Source organism: Phodopus roborovskii, unplaced genomic scaffold (genome assembly GCF_943737965.1).
Source record: "Phodopus roborovskii unplaced genomic scaffold, PHOROB, whole genome shotgun sequence".
Taxonomy (NCBI): Eukaryota; Metazoa; Chordata; class Mammalia; order Rodentia; family Cricetidae; genus Phodopus; species Phodopus roborovskii.
In genome coordinates, this window is record NW_026126409.1 from 13,061,772 (window position 1) to 13,079,592 (window position 17,821).

The window sequence follows — 17,821 nt, forward strand, 5'->3', positions numbered from 1 at the left end:
GGTCTACAGAGCCCATGCTTATGCCTTCCCCGTCCTCTTATTCAATCTCCAGTTGCCTGAACAGAAATCAAGGATCTCAACTATTTCCTCTACTCTTGAGCACCTAACACTTCCAGTGCTTTAACTAAAACTGGCATGCTTATGTTCGACATTTATAGGAATCGATTGTCTTAACTCTTTGGTCCTAATGGAATCTCGCCGTTCAGATGGAAGTACACATGAAAAGTACACATGAAAAGACGGACAACGGCTACTCACTGAGCTCCTAGAGAGGGCTCACACCAGCAGAGCAAGTGCCCAGACAGCTGAGGCTCATTGTCCTCGTGTCTGCAAGCCAGAGTTCACCCTGAGTACAACCGCACATCTGGATCTCTGCGGAAGCAAGACATCTTTTCTGAAGTTTTTTTTTTTTTTTTTAATGGTCATTTGGCTTATTTGTTTGTTTATATTTTACAGGTAAAAGCTATAAATTAATTGTGTGTCTAACTGGAATATAGATATTTGCTTGTTAGTTCCATCATCGAAAGTGATGCAAAAATATTTATTATCATGAAAGAAGGGTTATTTCATAGACTTTACAAACCTTTACATGGTGTTTTCTCTCAGTTTGAATGTCCCCCCACACACCATGGCAAGTTGCATACATTTCTTTTAAAGGACCAGAGATGGTGCTCAGCTTTGAGGATGGGAAGCTTGGCCAGAGCAAACTTACAATGACCAAATGGTGGCTCCACTGTAGTTCACAGGCTAACAACAGATGACTCTATTCTAGGCTAACACATTGCATTTCTTTATCTACAATGACAAAGTGATAAAAACATTCATTTAATATTGAGCACGATCAAGCGGATGACACAGAAAAGAAACAACATTAATCAAATACATGGAGACTGTTTAAAAACAGAGCAGCAGAGAATAAAATAAACAGAAATGAAAGACCTCATTTTATAAATTATATCACTGAACTCAATTTTCATCCTTAAACGCTTGCCTCGGTGACTAATGTTGCTGAGTTCCTGATAAAAAAAAGTAGTGACTTGGAGGTCTCAAACACAGCCCAGAAAGTGACAGTGACCCACCATGTCACGAGGTGAGTACACAGGTCTGCAAAGACAGTGACAGTGATCCACTATACTCCTTATCTGTTATGTTTGAATGTCAAATGTTCCCTAGTTGGTGGCACTGTGTTGGGAGGTCACAGGACTTTTGTGTAAAGGATATGACCGGCGGATGGAGTCACTGACTGTAGAACTTTAAGAGCTGTAGCCCATCTGACTTCTGGTCATGGCTTTCTGTCCCCTGGTTGGTGAGAAGCAGCCACTGCAAGCTTGCCGCAGACTATAAGACCCACTCCTGCTGCCATGCCTTTCCACACGGTGGACTGTACCCTCTGGACTGTAAGCCTAAAGAACTTTGTCTTCCTTTAAGTTTGCATCTTTCAGGTCTCAGTGACAAGAAAAGCAGCTAATGCACTATCCCTGACCAGGACTCCAGGGGCATCTGGGAGTTATTCTCCTTGGAGCTTACAGAATTTCCGGAGGATTCACTTGACTGTGGCCACGGGTCTGGCACCGGTTCTGGATGTGCTGTAGGAGGGAAGGCATGCTCTCAGGGTCCCGAACAAAGGTGCCTGGACAGTCCTTTATCATTTCTGAATACAGACCATGTTAGAAGGCTCTGGCACACATGCTTGTGTGCGTGTGTGCTTGTGTGTGTATTTTTTTTCACAGTTGTCGGCCATGCACTGCTTACTTCATCTCCACTTCACCCATCCATCCCGCTTCCTCTGCATCCAGCTGATGACTTCCCCTTTCTTTTTTCCAGATCTATCTCTGTCTGGAAGTCCCACCTATACCTCCTGCCCAGCTACTGAGCATTTAGCTTTTTATTAAGCCAACAACAGTGACAGATCTTTAAACAATGTAAAGGAATATCCCACAACGTGGTGTGTGTGTGTGTGTGTGTGTGTGTGTGTGTGTGTGTGTGTGTGTGTGAGAGAGAGAGAGAGAGAGAGAGAGAGAGAGAGAGAACATAGAATATTAGAAACAAAAGGGCACTAGATGTTGTGGATAAAACCATCATTACTGGATTTAAAGCATCCTGACTTTTAAAATTCTAAATGTAAATAAGCATTCACAGTGTTAGCTAGGGCCTGCTGGGGAGACACTCAGTGGAGGACTGCTTTTCTTGTCTTGTGAAGTCTTGGGTTTGCTCTCTAGTTCCTCAAAACAAAACAGCCCCCAGTGTTTACACAATTTCCCCTCCCCCATTTTGAGATAGTGAGTACTATGGTGCCCCATCTGGCCTTGAACTTGAGATCCCCTCTGATTTTATCTTCTGGGCGCTGTTGGATTAGTTCTTGTGTATTAGTGCAAAACTTAAAAATATTGTAACTCTCTATTTCTTATGTATAGCCTTCTTAAATATAGCATTACTTAAAAAAATATGTATCTGTCATCTATGAATTTTTCTAGTAAAACTTTAAAGCAAAACTTAGAAAAAAAAAGAAAAGAAAAGAAAAAATAAACAGGCACAGGCTAATAAATAAAATATACTCCAGATGATGTGAATGTATCTGTGTTGGGAACTTAACCCCTAAGCACAACAATATAGAGGCTGGACCTTTGGGAAGAGGTAAGGCCATGAGAATCCTGCCTTTGCGAGTGATTTCAGCCTTTACCAGGAGGGAGCAGGCGCCTACTGAAAGGAGGAGTCTAGCCTCTTTCCTCTCCTGGCCATCTTGCCCTGCATTCCACCACAGACCGTACAATACAAATGCCTTCATCAGGTGTGGCCTTTTGATCTTAAGAGTTCCCAGGTGGCTGCTCTTCCACAGGTCCTCAGATCAATTCCCAGCAACCACATGGTGGCTCACAACCATCTATTATGAGATACGATGCTCTCTTCTGGTGTGCAGGCAGACAAGAAACAGTGTATACATAATCAATAAATCTTAAAAAAAAAGAAAGAAAGAAAGAAAAAAAAAAGAAACATGAGTCCCCCAGGCCCCAGAAACATGAGGCAAACATACAGCTGTTCATTATAAATTATACAGCCTCTGGCATTCCTTATAATAGCAGAAAACAAAGCCTATTTGATAAAAATATTAAGGAAATAGAAAAAAAAATCATTGTTTTATTTGAATGCTAAAATGGAGGGATGGATCCATGGAAACCATCTCAAGGACTCTACAAAATAGACCGGGGCTTTGTGGACTTCTATTTTTCCACCGAGAGAACACTCACAGGAGTTCTCATGCTAAAGCCATACAAATGAAGACCCAGATGTGGGGACACTTGCTAGTAGGCTCTCAGAGCTCCTGGGAGGTATGGACTGGGTGAGCAGAGGCTGGCGAGCACACTGCACGCAGAAGAGGAGCTCTTGTGCAAGGAAGATCTCATGAGACCGGAAAGCTGGTCACCCTGCGCGTCTGAATCCACAGGCGCAGTTAGCACACACCAAGGCTAAGGTCAAGCCATTTCTGGCTCTGGTCCCATTATCCTTTGCAATCCATTCCTATTGCCAAGATGGGATTGTATGCTTTCTCACCATGGAAAGTAGCTGTTCTCACCTACTGTATGATAAACAAAACCCCAGAAGGCACATCATTCACCAGCCACCAGAGTTCACACCATTCGCCAGAGGTCACATAGGGCTGGACAAGTCACACTTTCTGTCTGCACACGGAGGTGGACAAGAAGATCTGTGCTGTCTCTATGACAAGTGCTCAGAGGTGGTGACTAGAGAACATCAGCTGAAGGTCTTGGCTGCATAGGAGCCCACCGGAGCCTTTTCCATAGAGGCAGAGTGGGAAGCCATGCCTTACTCCAGTGCTCTGTCTCAGGTGTGGGGGCAGGGCCAGGCACCCCACAATCAGTTTCTCTCCTCGTTTTGATCAGCTGTGGCTTTCTGTAATGGTCTCCATTAAGAGGGACATTCTTGGTCTCTATGGAAGCTGCCTAAGCTTTGTCAATGGAATCAAGTTGACAAGAATGAAGGAAAACCATTCAAGACTCCATTTTCCAGATGCCAGGAAAGTCACAGCAGGAGAGCAAGGAATGTCCAGAAGGTGATAACTAACTGTTACATACACACCTTAGGAAACCTTTCCAGTGTCTCTCTTCTGCTGTGCCAAGGAGCCTTTTGACTTGCCTTCTTAGGAGTTTTATCTACATGTCTAGCCCAAGCTCCAAAGTCCATAATCTGACCCTCTGCATATGGGAAAAATAAAAGCTGTAAGAAAATGTGCACAAGAGGGAACCAGAGAGGCTTGGCTATTTATAACTTCTGAAGCATGAAGTTTGAAATGATGCTATCCCCAAGATCTTATGCCTCTCAAGACCTTATGATTAAAAAAATAATAATAATCTAAATTTGCTGAAATTCTCTTAGCTGCTGTTTGGCACCTACATTCTGGATACACTGCCGGAGTGGAATTAGGCACTAAAAATAGCCATTGCCTTCTGATCTATTCTCATAGCTTACTTTAAAACGGCCTTGAGTTACAGGACACAGTTCCATCTGAATGACGCTGAAAGGACACACGGGATGGCAGAAAGGGAGCAGGAGTTAAAATGCGACAGTTTAGATGTGGCCTTTTGTATGATTTTTAAATGCTAATGCCTGGTAATTATTAGATACTGTTCTGGTTAGCCTTGCTATTGACTTGACACTACGGGGAGGGAGGGGCCTCAGGGGAAGAACTGACCTCCAGATGGCTTGTGGGCGTATCCATGGGGCATTTTCTCAGTCATTCATTGACGGGGAAAGGCTTGGCCCACCATGGGTGGTGTCATCTCTAGGCGTGTGAGCCTGGGCTGCATGAGGAAGGCAGCTGAGACAGCCAGGACAAAGGAGAGAGTGAACCGCACTCCTCCGGGTTTTCTGCCTCAGTCCCTGGGACCTGATCCCTGTCTTCACTTCCTTCTTTGGCTTCCCTTGATGGGGAACTGTGACCTGTGGGCCAAACAAACTTTTCCTCTCCAAGTTGGTTTTGGTCAGTGTTTTATCACAGCAATAAGAAACCTATCTAGGACAGATGCCATCTAAGGAAACACTGACTTTAGCTCTTATTAAGGAAGAGAGTCTTTTTCATTGCTAAACTACATGTTCATGAATACTTGATAAGTATGGGGACAAATATATGTGGCTTTGGATGCTGTCCTGGAACTCGCTTTTGTAGACCAGGCTGTTCTCAAATTCACAGAGACCCATCGTCTCTGCCTCCCGAACGCTGGGATTAAAGGCACAGGCCACCACCACCTGGATTACTATTTAACTACTTTAAATAAGATTAGTTCTTGAATTCCACCTGGATTACTATTTAACTACTTTAAATAAGATTAGTTCTTGAATTCCTTCCAGAAAAATCTCTAATATGCCGAAGGTCCAATTTTTCTAGGTTACTATTTATATAAATATTTTAATTCTCTCTGTGTGAAGTTTATGCTAGACAAATCCCATGACAGAGAAGGACAAATGGCACCAAGTCCCATGCCTAACCAAGAAGCTATTTACAACCAGTAGCTGCTGGGAGGTGACAACCAGATTTCTTCAACAGAATGGCATTAGGCACGCAAACCAGGACAGACCCTATGCCAACACAAAGAGAATATGAAGATAAGTAGGAAGGAGAGGATCTGGGAAGAGTGGAAAGAAAAACTGAAAACAATTAAAAGGAAGAGAAAGCCACACATATAATGGTTTTTCAACCATTAAATGTACTCATTAAATGCCCAAATAAACATGTGTGTGTGTGTGTGTTGTTTTATGTGATGCAAATATTTGTTAGTATGAGTGTGTACATGTGTGTGAGGGTAGGTGCAGAAGCCAGATGTTGATATTATGTGTCTTTCCTCATTGTTCTTCATCTATTTTGTGTCTTTGAGTCAGGGTCTCTCATGGAACCTAACGTTCAGTGAAATGTCCGGACCAGAATGAAGAACCTGACCACAGAGTTGGGAAAGATCTCTACAAAGAAAACTTCAAATGTCTGACTACTGAGATGGAGAATAACACTAAAATTGAAAAGATCTCTCACACTTGGGGATTGGCTCAATATTGTATACTGGTACAAGAGTAGTTACAGAATCAGTGCAATCCCAATCAAAATACCTACATCATTCTTCACAGAAAAAGGGAAAAAATTCCTAAATTCACACGGGACCAGAAAAGACCACAATCCTAAGTAAAAGACTCAATCCCTAGGACAATGAGTAACACGGGAGGGACTGCCATCCTAGACTCCAGGATATTTTATAGAGTGCCAAGACCTGAGCAGCTGGGTCCCGAAAACCTGACAGGGGCAATGATGAAGAAAGGACAGACACACAGACACTTGTACAGAAAACTGGCACTGGGTGGGCTATGCGCTCTGATGGAGAGGCACTAGTGGCCTGGAAACTCAGCACATTGACTCAGAATTTCATCCACTCCCTACATTAGAGCTGTCATAATAGAAACAAGGTGCTACTGTTACTAAAACAGACATGCAGAAAACAGAATAAAATAGAAGACCCAAATATTAGTATACATTACAACTACTTGCTGTTCAACAAAGAGGTCAAAATCATACACAACAGCTTCAGCAAATGTTGCTGAAGAATTTATCTATCGCCCTACATAAAAACTAGCTCAAGTGGGTCAAAGCACTCCTTCAGAAACCTGAAATGCTAAAAATCTGCTAGAAGAAAACATAGGCCGTATCCTGTAAAATGTATGGGAAAGGACTTTCTGAGTAGGAACTCACTAGGCAAGGGATAAAGGCCAACAATGGACAAGTGGGGGGTCTCATAAAATCAAAAGGCTTCTGCGAAGCTAAGGAAACAATCAATCACCTGGAGAAGAAACACAGAATGAGAAAGAATCTTCTGCAGTATAAATCTGTCAGAGTACTAAATGTACTAAAAAACCAAAACCAAAACCAAAACAAAACAGTCAAGGGAACAAATGATCCAATTAAGAAGAAGCTGGGGATCTAAACAGAATTATCAATAGAAGAAATAAAAAATGGCTAAGCAACACCTTCAAAAGCATCCATCACCCTCAGCAATTAAGCAAATGCAAATTGAGATTTCATCTCATCACAGTCAGAATAGATAAGATGAACAAAATAGCTGTCAGTAAATCCTGGATGGGGCACGAGGGAAAGGGAGCTCCTGGTTCACTGTTAGTGGGAACACAAACTTGTCCTGCCATTGGGAAGTCAGTAGGGAGAGCCCTCAAAAGACTAAAAATAAATCTACCTTATGACCCAGCTATACCATGTTCAATATTCACAGTAGCCAGGAAATGTGAACAACCCAAACGCCCTTCAACAGAAGAATGGATAATGGAAATGTGGTGCATATACCCATTCAGCTGTGAAGAAAAACGAAATCATAAAGCTTGCAGTTAAGTGCACAGACCTAGAAAAGGTTATATTGAGTGAAGTAACCCAGACCCTTAGAAAGACAAATGCTGCACGCTCTCTCTCCTGGCTCCAAGTCTTCAGATGTAAGCATGCAACCTGGAATAAATGCAGAAACCAGGAAAGCAGGGGTGACCATGGGGGTGGGCAACAGAGAGAAGAATGACAGGATACAGGTAACACAAAGTGAAGAACGGAAAAATGGGGAGAGGGGGCTCCAAATTGGGATGGGGTTGGGATGTCACAGAAGACTGAGGAAGGAGTAGGGACAAATAACACCAGTGGCGGTAGTTTTGAGGATAATGGTCTCCACGCTTGAACAATTGGTTCCTAGTTAGTAGGAAAGTTTGGGAAGGATTAGGAAATGTGGCATTGTTGGAAGAGGTGTGTCACAGGGGCAGGAGGGACAGGTTTTGAGGTTTCAGAAGGTATGTGTCATTTCTAGTGTGTTCCTGTCTGTAGTTTGAGATGTAAGTGACCAGCTGGTCCTGCCGCCATGCCTTTCTTCCACTGTTATGAACTCTGGAACGGTAAGCCACGACTCACATCTCTTGAGTATGCGGCTGTGTGGCTGCCATGTTAGAACCCTGACTATTGCTGATGCACTGGAGGTAACAATGCTCATACCCCAGAACAGCGGAGGTGACGTTCACACCATAGGACACACTACAGCTGCTCAGGCACTTCTTCTCAACCCTGGAGAACAACTTCAAGATTCTCCCATCATACCCATTTTTCTAGGATGTATGACTGGCTCTTCTAACACCTTCAGCTGCTCGGCAAGGTCAAGTGTGGGCTTAGAGTATGCTTTAGCTATCAGATTGCCAAGGTGCACTTCCTCCTCTTCCTGGGAGTAAACAGAACCAACTAATTTGTCAGAAATAACATCCAATCCTCATACTTTGTGCTTGTTCCTGACTCATATTCCATCCTTTACCTGTGGAGGTCTGATGCTAATTACTGCAGGGAAAACCAACCAACTGTCCTAGATGTATGCCTGTGTTCAACCTTCTCACAAAGTGCTGTCTTTTTGCCAGGTGCTTAGAAATTATTTCTCTAGAGAGGAATATTTAATATTTGTTTCTTAAGTTTAACATTTTGGTGCTATTTAGTTTGAAGAGCTCATCATTAATTTAGACACATGGTTTAATGGTTCTTCTGCCCACAGTATTTTATGTTTATATATGGTACATATATAACACCCTACATCAAGACCCATTTATCGTTTTCTTTGGTGTTAAATATTATGTTGTCAAGCAAAACTCATCTTACACACATAAGTGTTATTTTTAAAAAAACAATCATTTAAAAATTCTTTTAAATTCATTTTTTAAAAATATGTACTATGAACTCTTCTTGGCAAAGGAAGATAATTTACAGGATTGGAGACATGCCAAGCTTGACCATTCAGAATAGTTTTCACCCCCAAGCGAGGTATCACTCAAAATTATTTGCTTTCTTCCTAAACCCAAATCATTCCTGTTGCTCACTCACCAATCTCTTACCTGTACAGCTTGAGCTTGAAATTTAAGTCCCTCGTAAAACCTGCCTGGACTCCCCAAAGCTGACCTCTTGTTTGTTGTAGGAACAACACATGGTCTGTATTACTGATAAAGTATGTTGTTTCCCCTGCATACTGACTACTAGCTCTCCACTAGGAAGGATCCATCATAGCTGTTTCTGAGTTTCCAACATCTTAAGGCAGTTTTAATTTTAGATGAGGCAGAAATAAAGACCACACAGGAGAATCCCTTGTACTCAAAAAGCAAAATACAGGATAGGCTTGTTTATCCTCATAAACATGAGCTGGTAACTTCTGGAGCCCAAAGTAGCTTGATCCACTTAGATCTACTGGGTGTCAGTGGTACTCCTTGGTATCTGTCACCAAAAAGGGTCCCTAGCTCAGGTTTTCTACCGCTGCCAATCAGGAAGATTAGGGTGAGTTTAAATTGGAACCCTGGTTCTTTTTGATTCTAACTAGGGGTCCTTGGTCTGTCAATCAGTTAATCCATCTCACACAGCCAGTGGCTTCTACAACCCAAGAGAACAGTGAGTCCCAATATTCTTTGGCTGAAGAGTTCAGTGAGAACAGGCACGAAAACCACACAACCAAGCAGGCCATTTGTGTGGAAAGTTTTGAAACAGAAATCTTAAAAAAAAAAAAAAAAGTTCATGACGGGAGCCCAGTGACTTCTGAGTTGGAAACCAATTTACAGCTCACTCATGTCAGAAGTCCCAGGAGCCATGGTCAAAGGAAGGCAAGAGAGCCACCTGGTGGAAGTGGCCTGTAAGGCCATTTGCACAGTCACCTGGGCAACTCATGGCCAGCTGCTAGTTCACAGCCACAGGTTTTTAATGAACAGCAATGGAGTTCCTCACTCAGCTGAAAGGGAGGCTGGTGGGGCACATGAAGAGCCATCGGTATTCCAAGTCCAAGGCCATCATTTCGGTCCTCTCTTTCACAGGACTTTGGAAACTTTAGCTACGCTCACGCCATGGCCCTGTTTCTGTACTGTGTCTATGTTGGCATGACCATAGATTTTTTTTCCTGGTATCTGGCAGTTCTTTCCTCCCATATTTCATGGAAGATGTATAGTAACGATGCACGGTGCTGGCAAGATGGCCTGATGTGTGAAGGTGCTCACTGTCAAGCCTGGCCACCTGAGTTTGAGCCTCAGAAACCACAGGGAAGAAGACAACCAGCTACAGAGCTATCCGCTCACCTCCCCAGAGGGGCTGGGGATGGTGCTCGTCTTTTAAAACCTCAGAGGGACACACCTCCTCTCACAAGCCACACCTCCTAATCCTTCCCAAATAGTTCTACCAACTGGAGACTGAGTATTAAAACATAAGAGCCTGTGGGGGCCATCCTCATTCAAATCACCACAGGATTTCACTGGGGATGTCTCTCCATCTGTAGCCTCACGCATGGCCATCTCACCTTAAACAGTTACATGTTCCACCTTGTGTCCACACACAGTAAGAATGAAGCATTCTCATACCCTGGGCATGTACAGTGTTCAGAATGTGACACCTGGCCAAGCCAGGGCTTTGTTGGGCCTGGCTGTACCTGGGCAAACTGACTTTTCTATCGACCTGTTGCATGGCCACATGATAGCCAGAGGCTACCTCTCAGAGAATACACACAGGGAATGTGCATTGTTCATTCTTCCTGCCAGGCAGCCAACAACCTACCTCACCTGGTGATTGCTTCTGGAACAATAACCACAAGAACCTCCATCCTACTGCAAAGAGCACACCGTGCAGTCACACACTTTTGGGATTCTGAAACAAGGGGAATACCAATACACACCCAATAAGCAGTTTGTACAAATGTTTAATCTGGTTCACTGAATGCTGACATAAGACAGGGAATGCAAAGCTGGCCATGTTCACATTTGCACATCACCTTGTTCCACACATTTGGAGCTCATCTGGGGAGGAACTTGGGTTATGATGAACAAGAGTGAAGAAAGCCAAGAATAAGATGTAGGAACTGAAGAACTACGTTGTTATAGGGATGTTTTCTACAAACACAGAAGAACCTTAACAGATAATCCAAGAGAAGGTACTGAGTTTAAAAAGTAATTTTTTCTTCCCTTCCCCTTCTTCTCCTTCTCCTTCTTCTTTCCAAGTTAGGTTTTCTCAGTGTAACAGTCCTAGCTTTCCTGGAACTAGCTCTGTAGACCAGGCTGGCCTCAAACACGCAAAGATCTGCCTGCCTCTGCCTCCCGAGCACTGGGATTAAAGGTGTGCTCCACCACCATCCCTCTGGGCATTTTCTTAATTAGTGATTGATGGGGGTGGGACCATGCTTGGGCTGGTGGTCCTGGGTTCTAGAAGAAAGCAGGCGGAGCAAGTCATGAGGAACAAGCCAGTAAACAGCACTCCTCCATGGCCTCTGCATCAGCTCCTGCCTCCATGTTCCTGCCCTGCTTGAGTTCCTGTCCTGACTTCCCTCGGTGATGAACTGTTACCTGGAAATGTAACCTGAATAAGCCCTTCCCTCCTCAAGTTGTTTCAGTCATGGTGTTTCTTCACAGCAACACGGAACTTTCAGTTCCCAATAATCTTTATCTCTAGGGGCTGAGCAGACAGGTTTGAATGCAATGTGATGTAAGAGTGTTTATGTACAAAGACAATAGTGTATACACTATAAACTCCTGTACATTCAAAGGTAAAATGGAGGCTTGTTATAAAAGAAGTTGCTCTTAAAGTAGACTTTACTCTTGAAAAAGGATGTTTATATACACAGAAAAGAAAAAATATGGTTTGTGGGCTGGAGAGACAGCTCAGCAGTTAAGAGCACTGGCTGTTCTATCAGAGGTCCTGAGTTCAATTCCCAGCAACCACATGGGGGCTCACAACCATATGTAATGAGATCTGGTGCCTTCTTCTGACCTGCAGGCAGACATACAGACAGAAAAAAAAAATATTTTTTAAAACAAAAAAAGGGTACAGTTTGTATGAAACCTGTGTGTATGTACATTAATATGTACAGGGAGAGATTTTAATAGATATTTACTACACCTGTCTAGTGCCCTGTGATGACATTTTACTCCCTACACATCTTCTATGTTTGATTTCCCTTTGACCAGCACTGTTTATAGCCAAGAGGAAAAAAAAAATTACTTTTATTTAGGAAAAAATACCAACTATTACAGCATACAGAAAAGGCATTCCTTCCAAAGACTTGCCTGTTAATCACAACAAATGAGGTTTTTGCATCTATAATGTGTAAACAGCAGGCTTTCTATGTAATGTTGATGTTCTAGGACTTGGTCTGGTTCTACTACCAGGCAGGGCTTGTATCCTCATTAGACCACATAGAAGCCATGATGGTGGGTCAGGAGCCTTGCTCTAGAATCAAATGAGCTTGCCACCCTCACAAATATCTGTCAGTTTACTTTGTTTCAAGTGACACATCCTTGCTAATGAGATGAGAACATCTGAAAGCAGAAAAGGGAAATGAGGGAGCTAATGGAAATATTTTATTTATCTGGGGAAATGGAGATTAAAGTAGAGAACGTGCTGGTTGACAGGTGTGTTGGCAACCAGCTGAATATACTCCAGACTCACCCAGTGGTATTTTCAATAAGCACATGCAAGACAACAGGATCCTTGGATGCCTTGGGGTTCACTGCAGAGCTGGGACTGAGATTTGAGAGCATAGTTACAATACTGTTTCTAAGGAGACGAGGCAAGGCATCAAGGCTTGTTGCTATCTGCTGCAAAGCTGCATCCTTGGTTCAGCTACTTAAGTGGTTAGCAAATGTAGGGCATGAGAATCAGAAACTGAGCCATCAGTATTCAACAGTGAAAGGTGGGTTTCTCAGAAACACCAGCATAACACATAGTTAATATGTTCTCACTGGGAGGAGTAGTCAGGTGCCATGGATCTACATGGTTTTAAATCAATGCCGGAGAACACAAGAAATCTACAAAAGAGACATGAAGAGATATTTCAAATTTGAAACAAAATACATTTTACCAGTACTGTTCTGTCTTCAAGAAAACTGTGATTTGGCCCACAGTGAGAGTTTAAATGGCACACTGCATTCTGTGTTGTGAGGCACCTCAAGACTGGCTTTGGACTTGAACATGCTCACCTGGCTCCTCTAATACTCCAGCACATGCCTAGTCTGGCTGATGAGCAAACTTCTAGATGGAAGTCATGGCGTCATGTTGATTGCTATACTGAGTGTGAGCAGCTCAAGGCTGACATGTGGTGGGAGGAGCAGATACTATGTGACTGACACTCCAAAAATGGGAGGCAAAGGGACGGGTTTTCAAACAAACACTGTGAGGACCTCAGACGAAGGAACCCAAGGCTAATGTCAGGTCAGGAGAACCACCCCACAACATATACAATGTCACCACATGAAATATGAATGTCTTAGCCCTCAGAGTTGGTCACATAATTCTTGGAATGTTAGATGTTCTGGCTCCAGATAATTTACAAGGCTTTCAACACACCCCAACCCACAGAAAGTCTTCTGGCTGTCACTGTGTCAGACACCCTACTATTTCAATTATCTTTAAATGCTCATTTCATGGAATTTATCATGAAAAATATACTTAAAAGTTGACGGAGGAAAAAAAACCTAATCACTGTGGTTTAATTTATAAGCATTCAAAGTTGAGATACCAACTTCCCAGCTGAATCAGATCCATGAGTTGTTTAAAGACATCCTGAGAGACTGATGTTTTTAGTTCAAGTTGACTCTGACAGACAAACAGAACCTCTAACAGGCAGCTGCGGTCTAGTCTCTGGCAGATCCTCTGCAGGTAGGACTGGGGGTCAGGGAGGTGGCATTGGATTAGAGAAGTAGATGCTCCATCAGGAAACTGGCAGGACTGGGCATTATAGTATATCCCTAAATCCTAGCTATTAGAGAGTCTGAGGAAAGAGGTTGTAAGCTTGACACTAGCTTGGGTGAAAAAGCAAGAGCCCCCCCCCCCAAAAAAAAAAAGCCAAAACCCAAACAATTGAAAAACAACAACCAAAAATTAGTTTGGGACTCAGAGGGTCCTGGCCTGTTCTAAACATCCATATTCCTGGCCCGCTTGCTCCAGGGCAAGTGTGATTTTCACCCACACTTCCCATTTACAACAAAGGTGACTATATTTACCTCACAGGAGACAGGAAGCAGAGGAGGAAAAAAGTAGTAGAAACACTTTGACTAACAATCAACTAAAAATGTAACTTGTAAGAGCTATTCAAAGCTACAGTAATAACATCAACTCTGTCTAATTGTAGTTTCAGTGCAATGAATCCTAATGCGGATTTCAGAACTCAGTTCAACTTTCTTTTTGCCAGGCTAAAACAGTTTCCAAAATCCTGCCTGCAGGAGGTGGCAGTAGCTGCAGGCTGCAAGAAGAAGGTAACACTAATCACACAGAAAAACTTTGGTAAGAAGATGTATTTGCCAACCTAGCACCAATGTGTTTCTGAAGTAAGACTTTCTTAATTAACACAGTTTCTTGCATTAGGCCACCCTCAGGATTGTCAGCAACGGAGCCAACAACTATGTACAACAGCAACTACATACAGCAGTATGTGAGTGGACACTGATTATGTAACAACAGCATGTGAGAACCAAATGCGTATAAAAACACACGAGTGAGAGACAACTGTACTCAATATCACTCACACACACACACACACACACACACACACACACACACACAATTGACAGCAAACTTTACCCAGAAACATGTGAGAGTTAAATGTGCCAGTATTAGTGAGAGCTAAACTCTGTACAATGCTGTGTGGCTGAGAACTAAATGTATATAATGCCATGTGGTAGCCGACTACACAACAGCAGGTGAAGGAGAGCCAGCTCCATGCAATAGCACCTGAGTGAGTGACACCTGGGTATGAAAGTGCAGGAGAGCCCACGGTGAGCAGCAGCACCTGGGTCAAATATACACAATGAGATAACTGTACACGGAGGCATGTCAGTGAATAAACTGCACACAGGAATGCATGTAATAGCACATGAATGAACCCAACATACTTTCTCATGAAGCACATTCAGTTCACAATGACATATATTCACAAAAAATAACCCTTCTCCATAAGCACACAGTTAAATTTCCTAAGTAAATGATTTATCTGATAACTAATATTTCAAAGATTTTCAACAGGGTTTGAAACAATGACTATTTGATTTTTGAGCTATTCCAATTCTAGTTTTACATTTTCTGATTTTTTTTTTTTAAATTAGGAAACCAGAAAGATCAATGTGTTAGAAAAAAAACCACAATTTCTTGATAGTCAAATTAACTAAGATTTAGAGTACAGACTTTCTTTATACTTAATAGGAATCATCCTGGGGTGGGAGGTGATGGGGGAATCTTTCTTCAAACATGTTCCTGTTTTAAAAGTTTTCAAATTGAACATTCAAAAGGAAAACTAATCATTTTTAATGTTAAGATAAAAACATTTGGAAATATTAGTACTTCTACATCTATAGTGAACTGTGCAAGCATTGGAATACTTTCTTTCAATAAGACATTCAACAATAAATGCAATTTTAACAGGCTAATATTTTCCTCAAAGAGATATAGAACATGGTAATTTCTTGACTTCATAATTTTTAGAAAATCTGAAAAGCTTAGAAAAATCAAGGCAAAAATTCTATTAAACCAACTATTAGCATTGTGGTGCATTTGATTCCAGATTGCTTAGGGATTACCCAGTATGTTCATAAACTTTCCAAACTTTAACTTCCCCTGTACCAAGTTCTCTTCTGCTATTACAAGTTTGTAATCATTTTTAATGCTGCAAAAATATCTATCAGCCCTCTATATGGTTGTTTATGCAACAATATGCTTGCCCATACCCATCAAATTATAAGTTTAGAAGCTAATTTACACATTGAAAAATGATGTAATACTAGACAATAATGACAGAAACAATACTCAGTTTTCCTTCCCAGACATTTTACCTTCTGTGTCACCACCACTGGAAGCACTTCCAGGATTGGCACAGCTGGTAGGTTCTGGCAAACTAGGAACATACCCTGGAGGAGGCAAACTCACAGTGTAGAGCCGACGTTCAGGCTGGATCTTAATGTCACCATCTGCAGAGGAAAAGGGGACAGCATGCACCAGTAAATATTACATAATATAAGCAGACAGTTATCAACCCTGATTACATTAGCATTGTTTCTCCAATAAAATTCAGTGAAGACAAGAAAATCAAGTAACTCAATAACACCAAATCACTGTCATAAACACTGAATTTAAAAAACCAAGTATGTTTTTCAGTAAAGCAAGTCGGCTATATGACCAGTCATGACAAGTGAACCATCTACAATTTCTTGAATTCACATTAAGTTAGTCAAAATGTAAACTTGTATAAGATGATATGAAATATAACAGGAATGTGTGACAGAAAATATAAACAGTGCAAACAACACACTCATTATCATAACATGAATTTTCCAACATTTCTGTACCTAGTTCCCCCTGAATTGTGTCTCCACATTTTCTCTGTAACATGTACAGAGAATGTGCGTACAATTCCCTCACATTTAGAACACATGTCCATAAATCTACATACACATACATGTATGCACAGACACAACCATGTACAGACACAGATATGGACACCCTCTCAGATGATCAACATGTGCACACAGAAGTTGTATGCTGAATTCAGGAGAGTGATTAAAAGATCAAGTATACATATAGTATCTTTTTTAACATCATACAATACACAATTCACATGGAGTACATTTATTACATGATCATTTAAAATTGAGTATAATATCATCAAATAATACAGCACAGTATATAGGATTTTAGCCAGCATGTCCATTTAATAGTACAAAATAGTCTATGCTACGGAAAATTATAATTTATCTTTTAATTAGTGTCCTGAATTCTGCACGTGGAGAGTGGCTTTGAATGGTCACTGTTATGAACATTGCCTATGGCTATCTGCATCAGTTTCTTTCCTCACTTCTGTACCTGACAGGTATCTTAAGTAAGGAAGTGTTAACTTTGGCTTAGAGCTAAAAGGGTCAGTCCACAATGGCTGGAAAGGTGGAGGAGAAGCTCATGGCTGTAGGAGCAGACAGCAAGGCTACCTGCACACATATCCCAAGATAAAGGATCTTCTCTCATGTGCTCTAATATTTTCTATCAATCCTCTTAAGTTTTGTATTTTCATTGATAACACATTAAATTGTCTCTCATATACATGGCAAACAGAAATGGATCTCCCTGCTAGTCTTTCACAGAATAACTAACATTTTATTTTAAACCAGCAACTAGCAATTTATTTTAAACTAACGATCAAGGCAGAATAAAGTAACACAGTGAAGACATGCTTTTTAAGATATTTAAATGCAAAAACCATGAAACCTTTTCAAATTCTTCTGCCGTCAATATATTTCACTCTCTGGAGGATAAGTATTCTGAACGTTGCCAGAATTCTGGTTGTTCTGTTAATTTGATTCACACAGTTGATTAATTACTACGCCATTCCCTGCTAGAATCAAGGGCAGATGGAGATATGCTTCTATGTATACTAATCCTACTGTACAACATCAACACTTGATCATTTTTCACAGGGTACTTTTGAAAGCCTTTAACCGCTAAATCTTTCTTAATAAGAAAGTTAAATAGAACTTAGAAATGTCACTGTTCACTTAAATTACTGGAATGGATAGAGGGGGAAGCATGAGGTGAGTCACACAATGAAAGATGACACATCTAACAACAGATTTTGAAGTGGAATGTGCCAGTAGACAGTCTTCCTCTGGTTGGAAACCACATGCTGACTCTATGGATAGGCTCCTGCCTTATATATCCCCCTAGTGCTGTGATTAAAGGTGTGTACTACCACTGCCTGACCTCTATCTATGGCTGTGGCTAACTTTGTACTCTGATCTTCAGGCA

The 17,821-nt window shown here is 41.6% G+C and overlaps 1 protein-coding gene across 1 annotated transcript in view; it reads right to left on the reverse strand.

Moving 5' to 3' along the window:
* Window positions 1–17,821, reverse strand: part of Erich1 (glutamate rich 1) — a 55,660-nt gene that overhangs the window by 14,134 nt on the left and 23,705 nt on the right. The window contains exon 3 of the mRNA XM_051182069.1: window positions 15,862–15,996. Coding sequence (XP_051038026.1) covers window positions 15,862–15,996 — 135 coding nt within the window. The remainder of the gene's footprint in view (window positions 1–15,861; window positions 15,997–17,821) is intronic.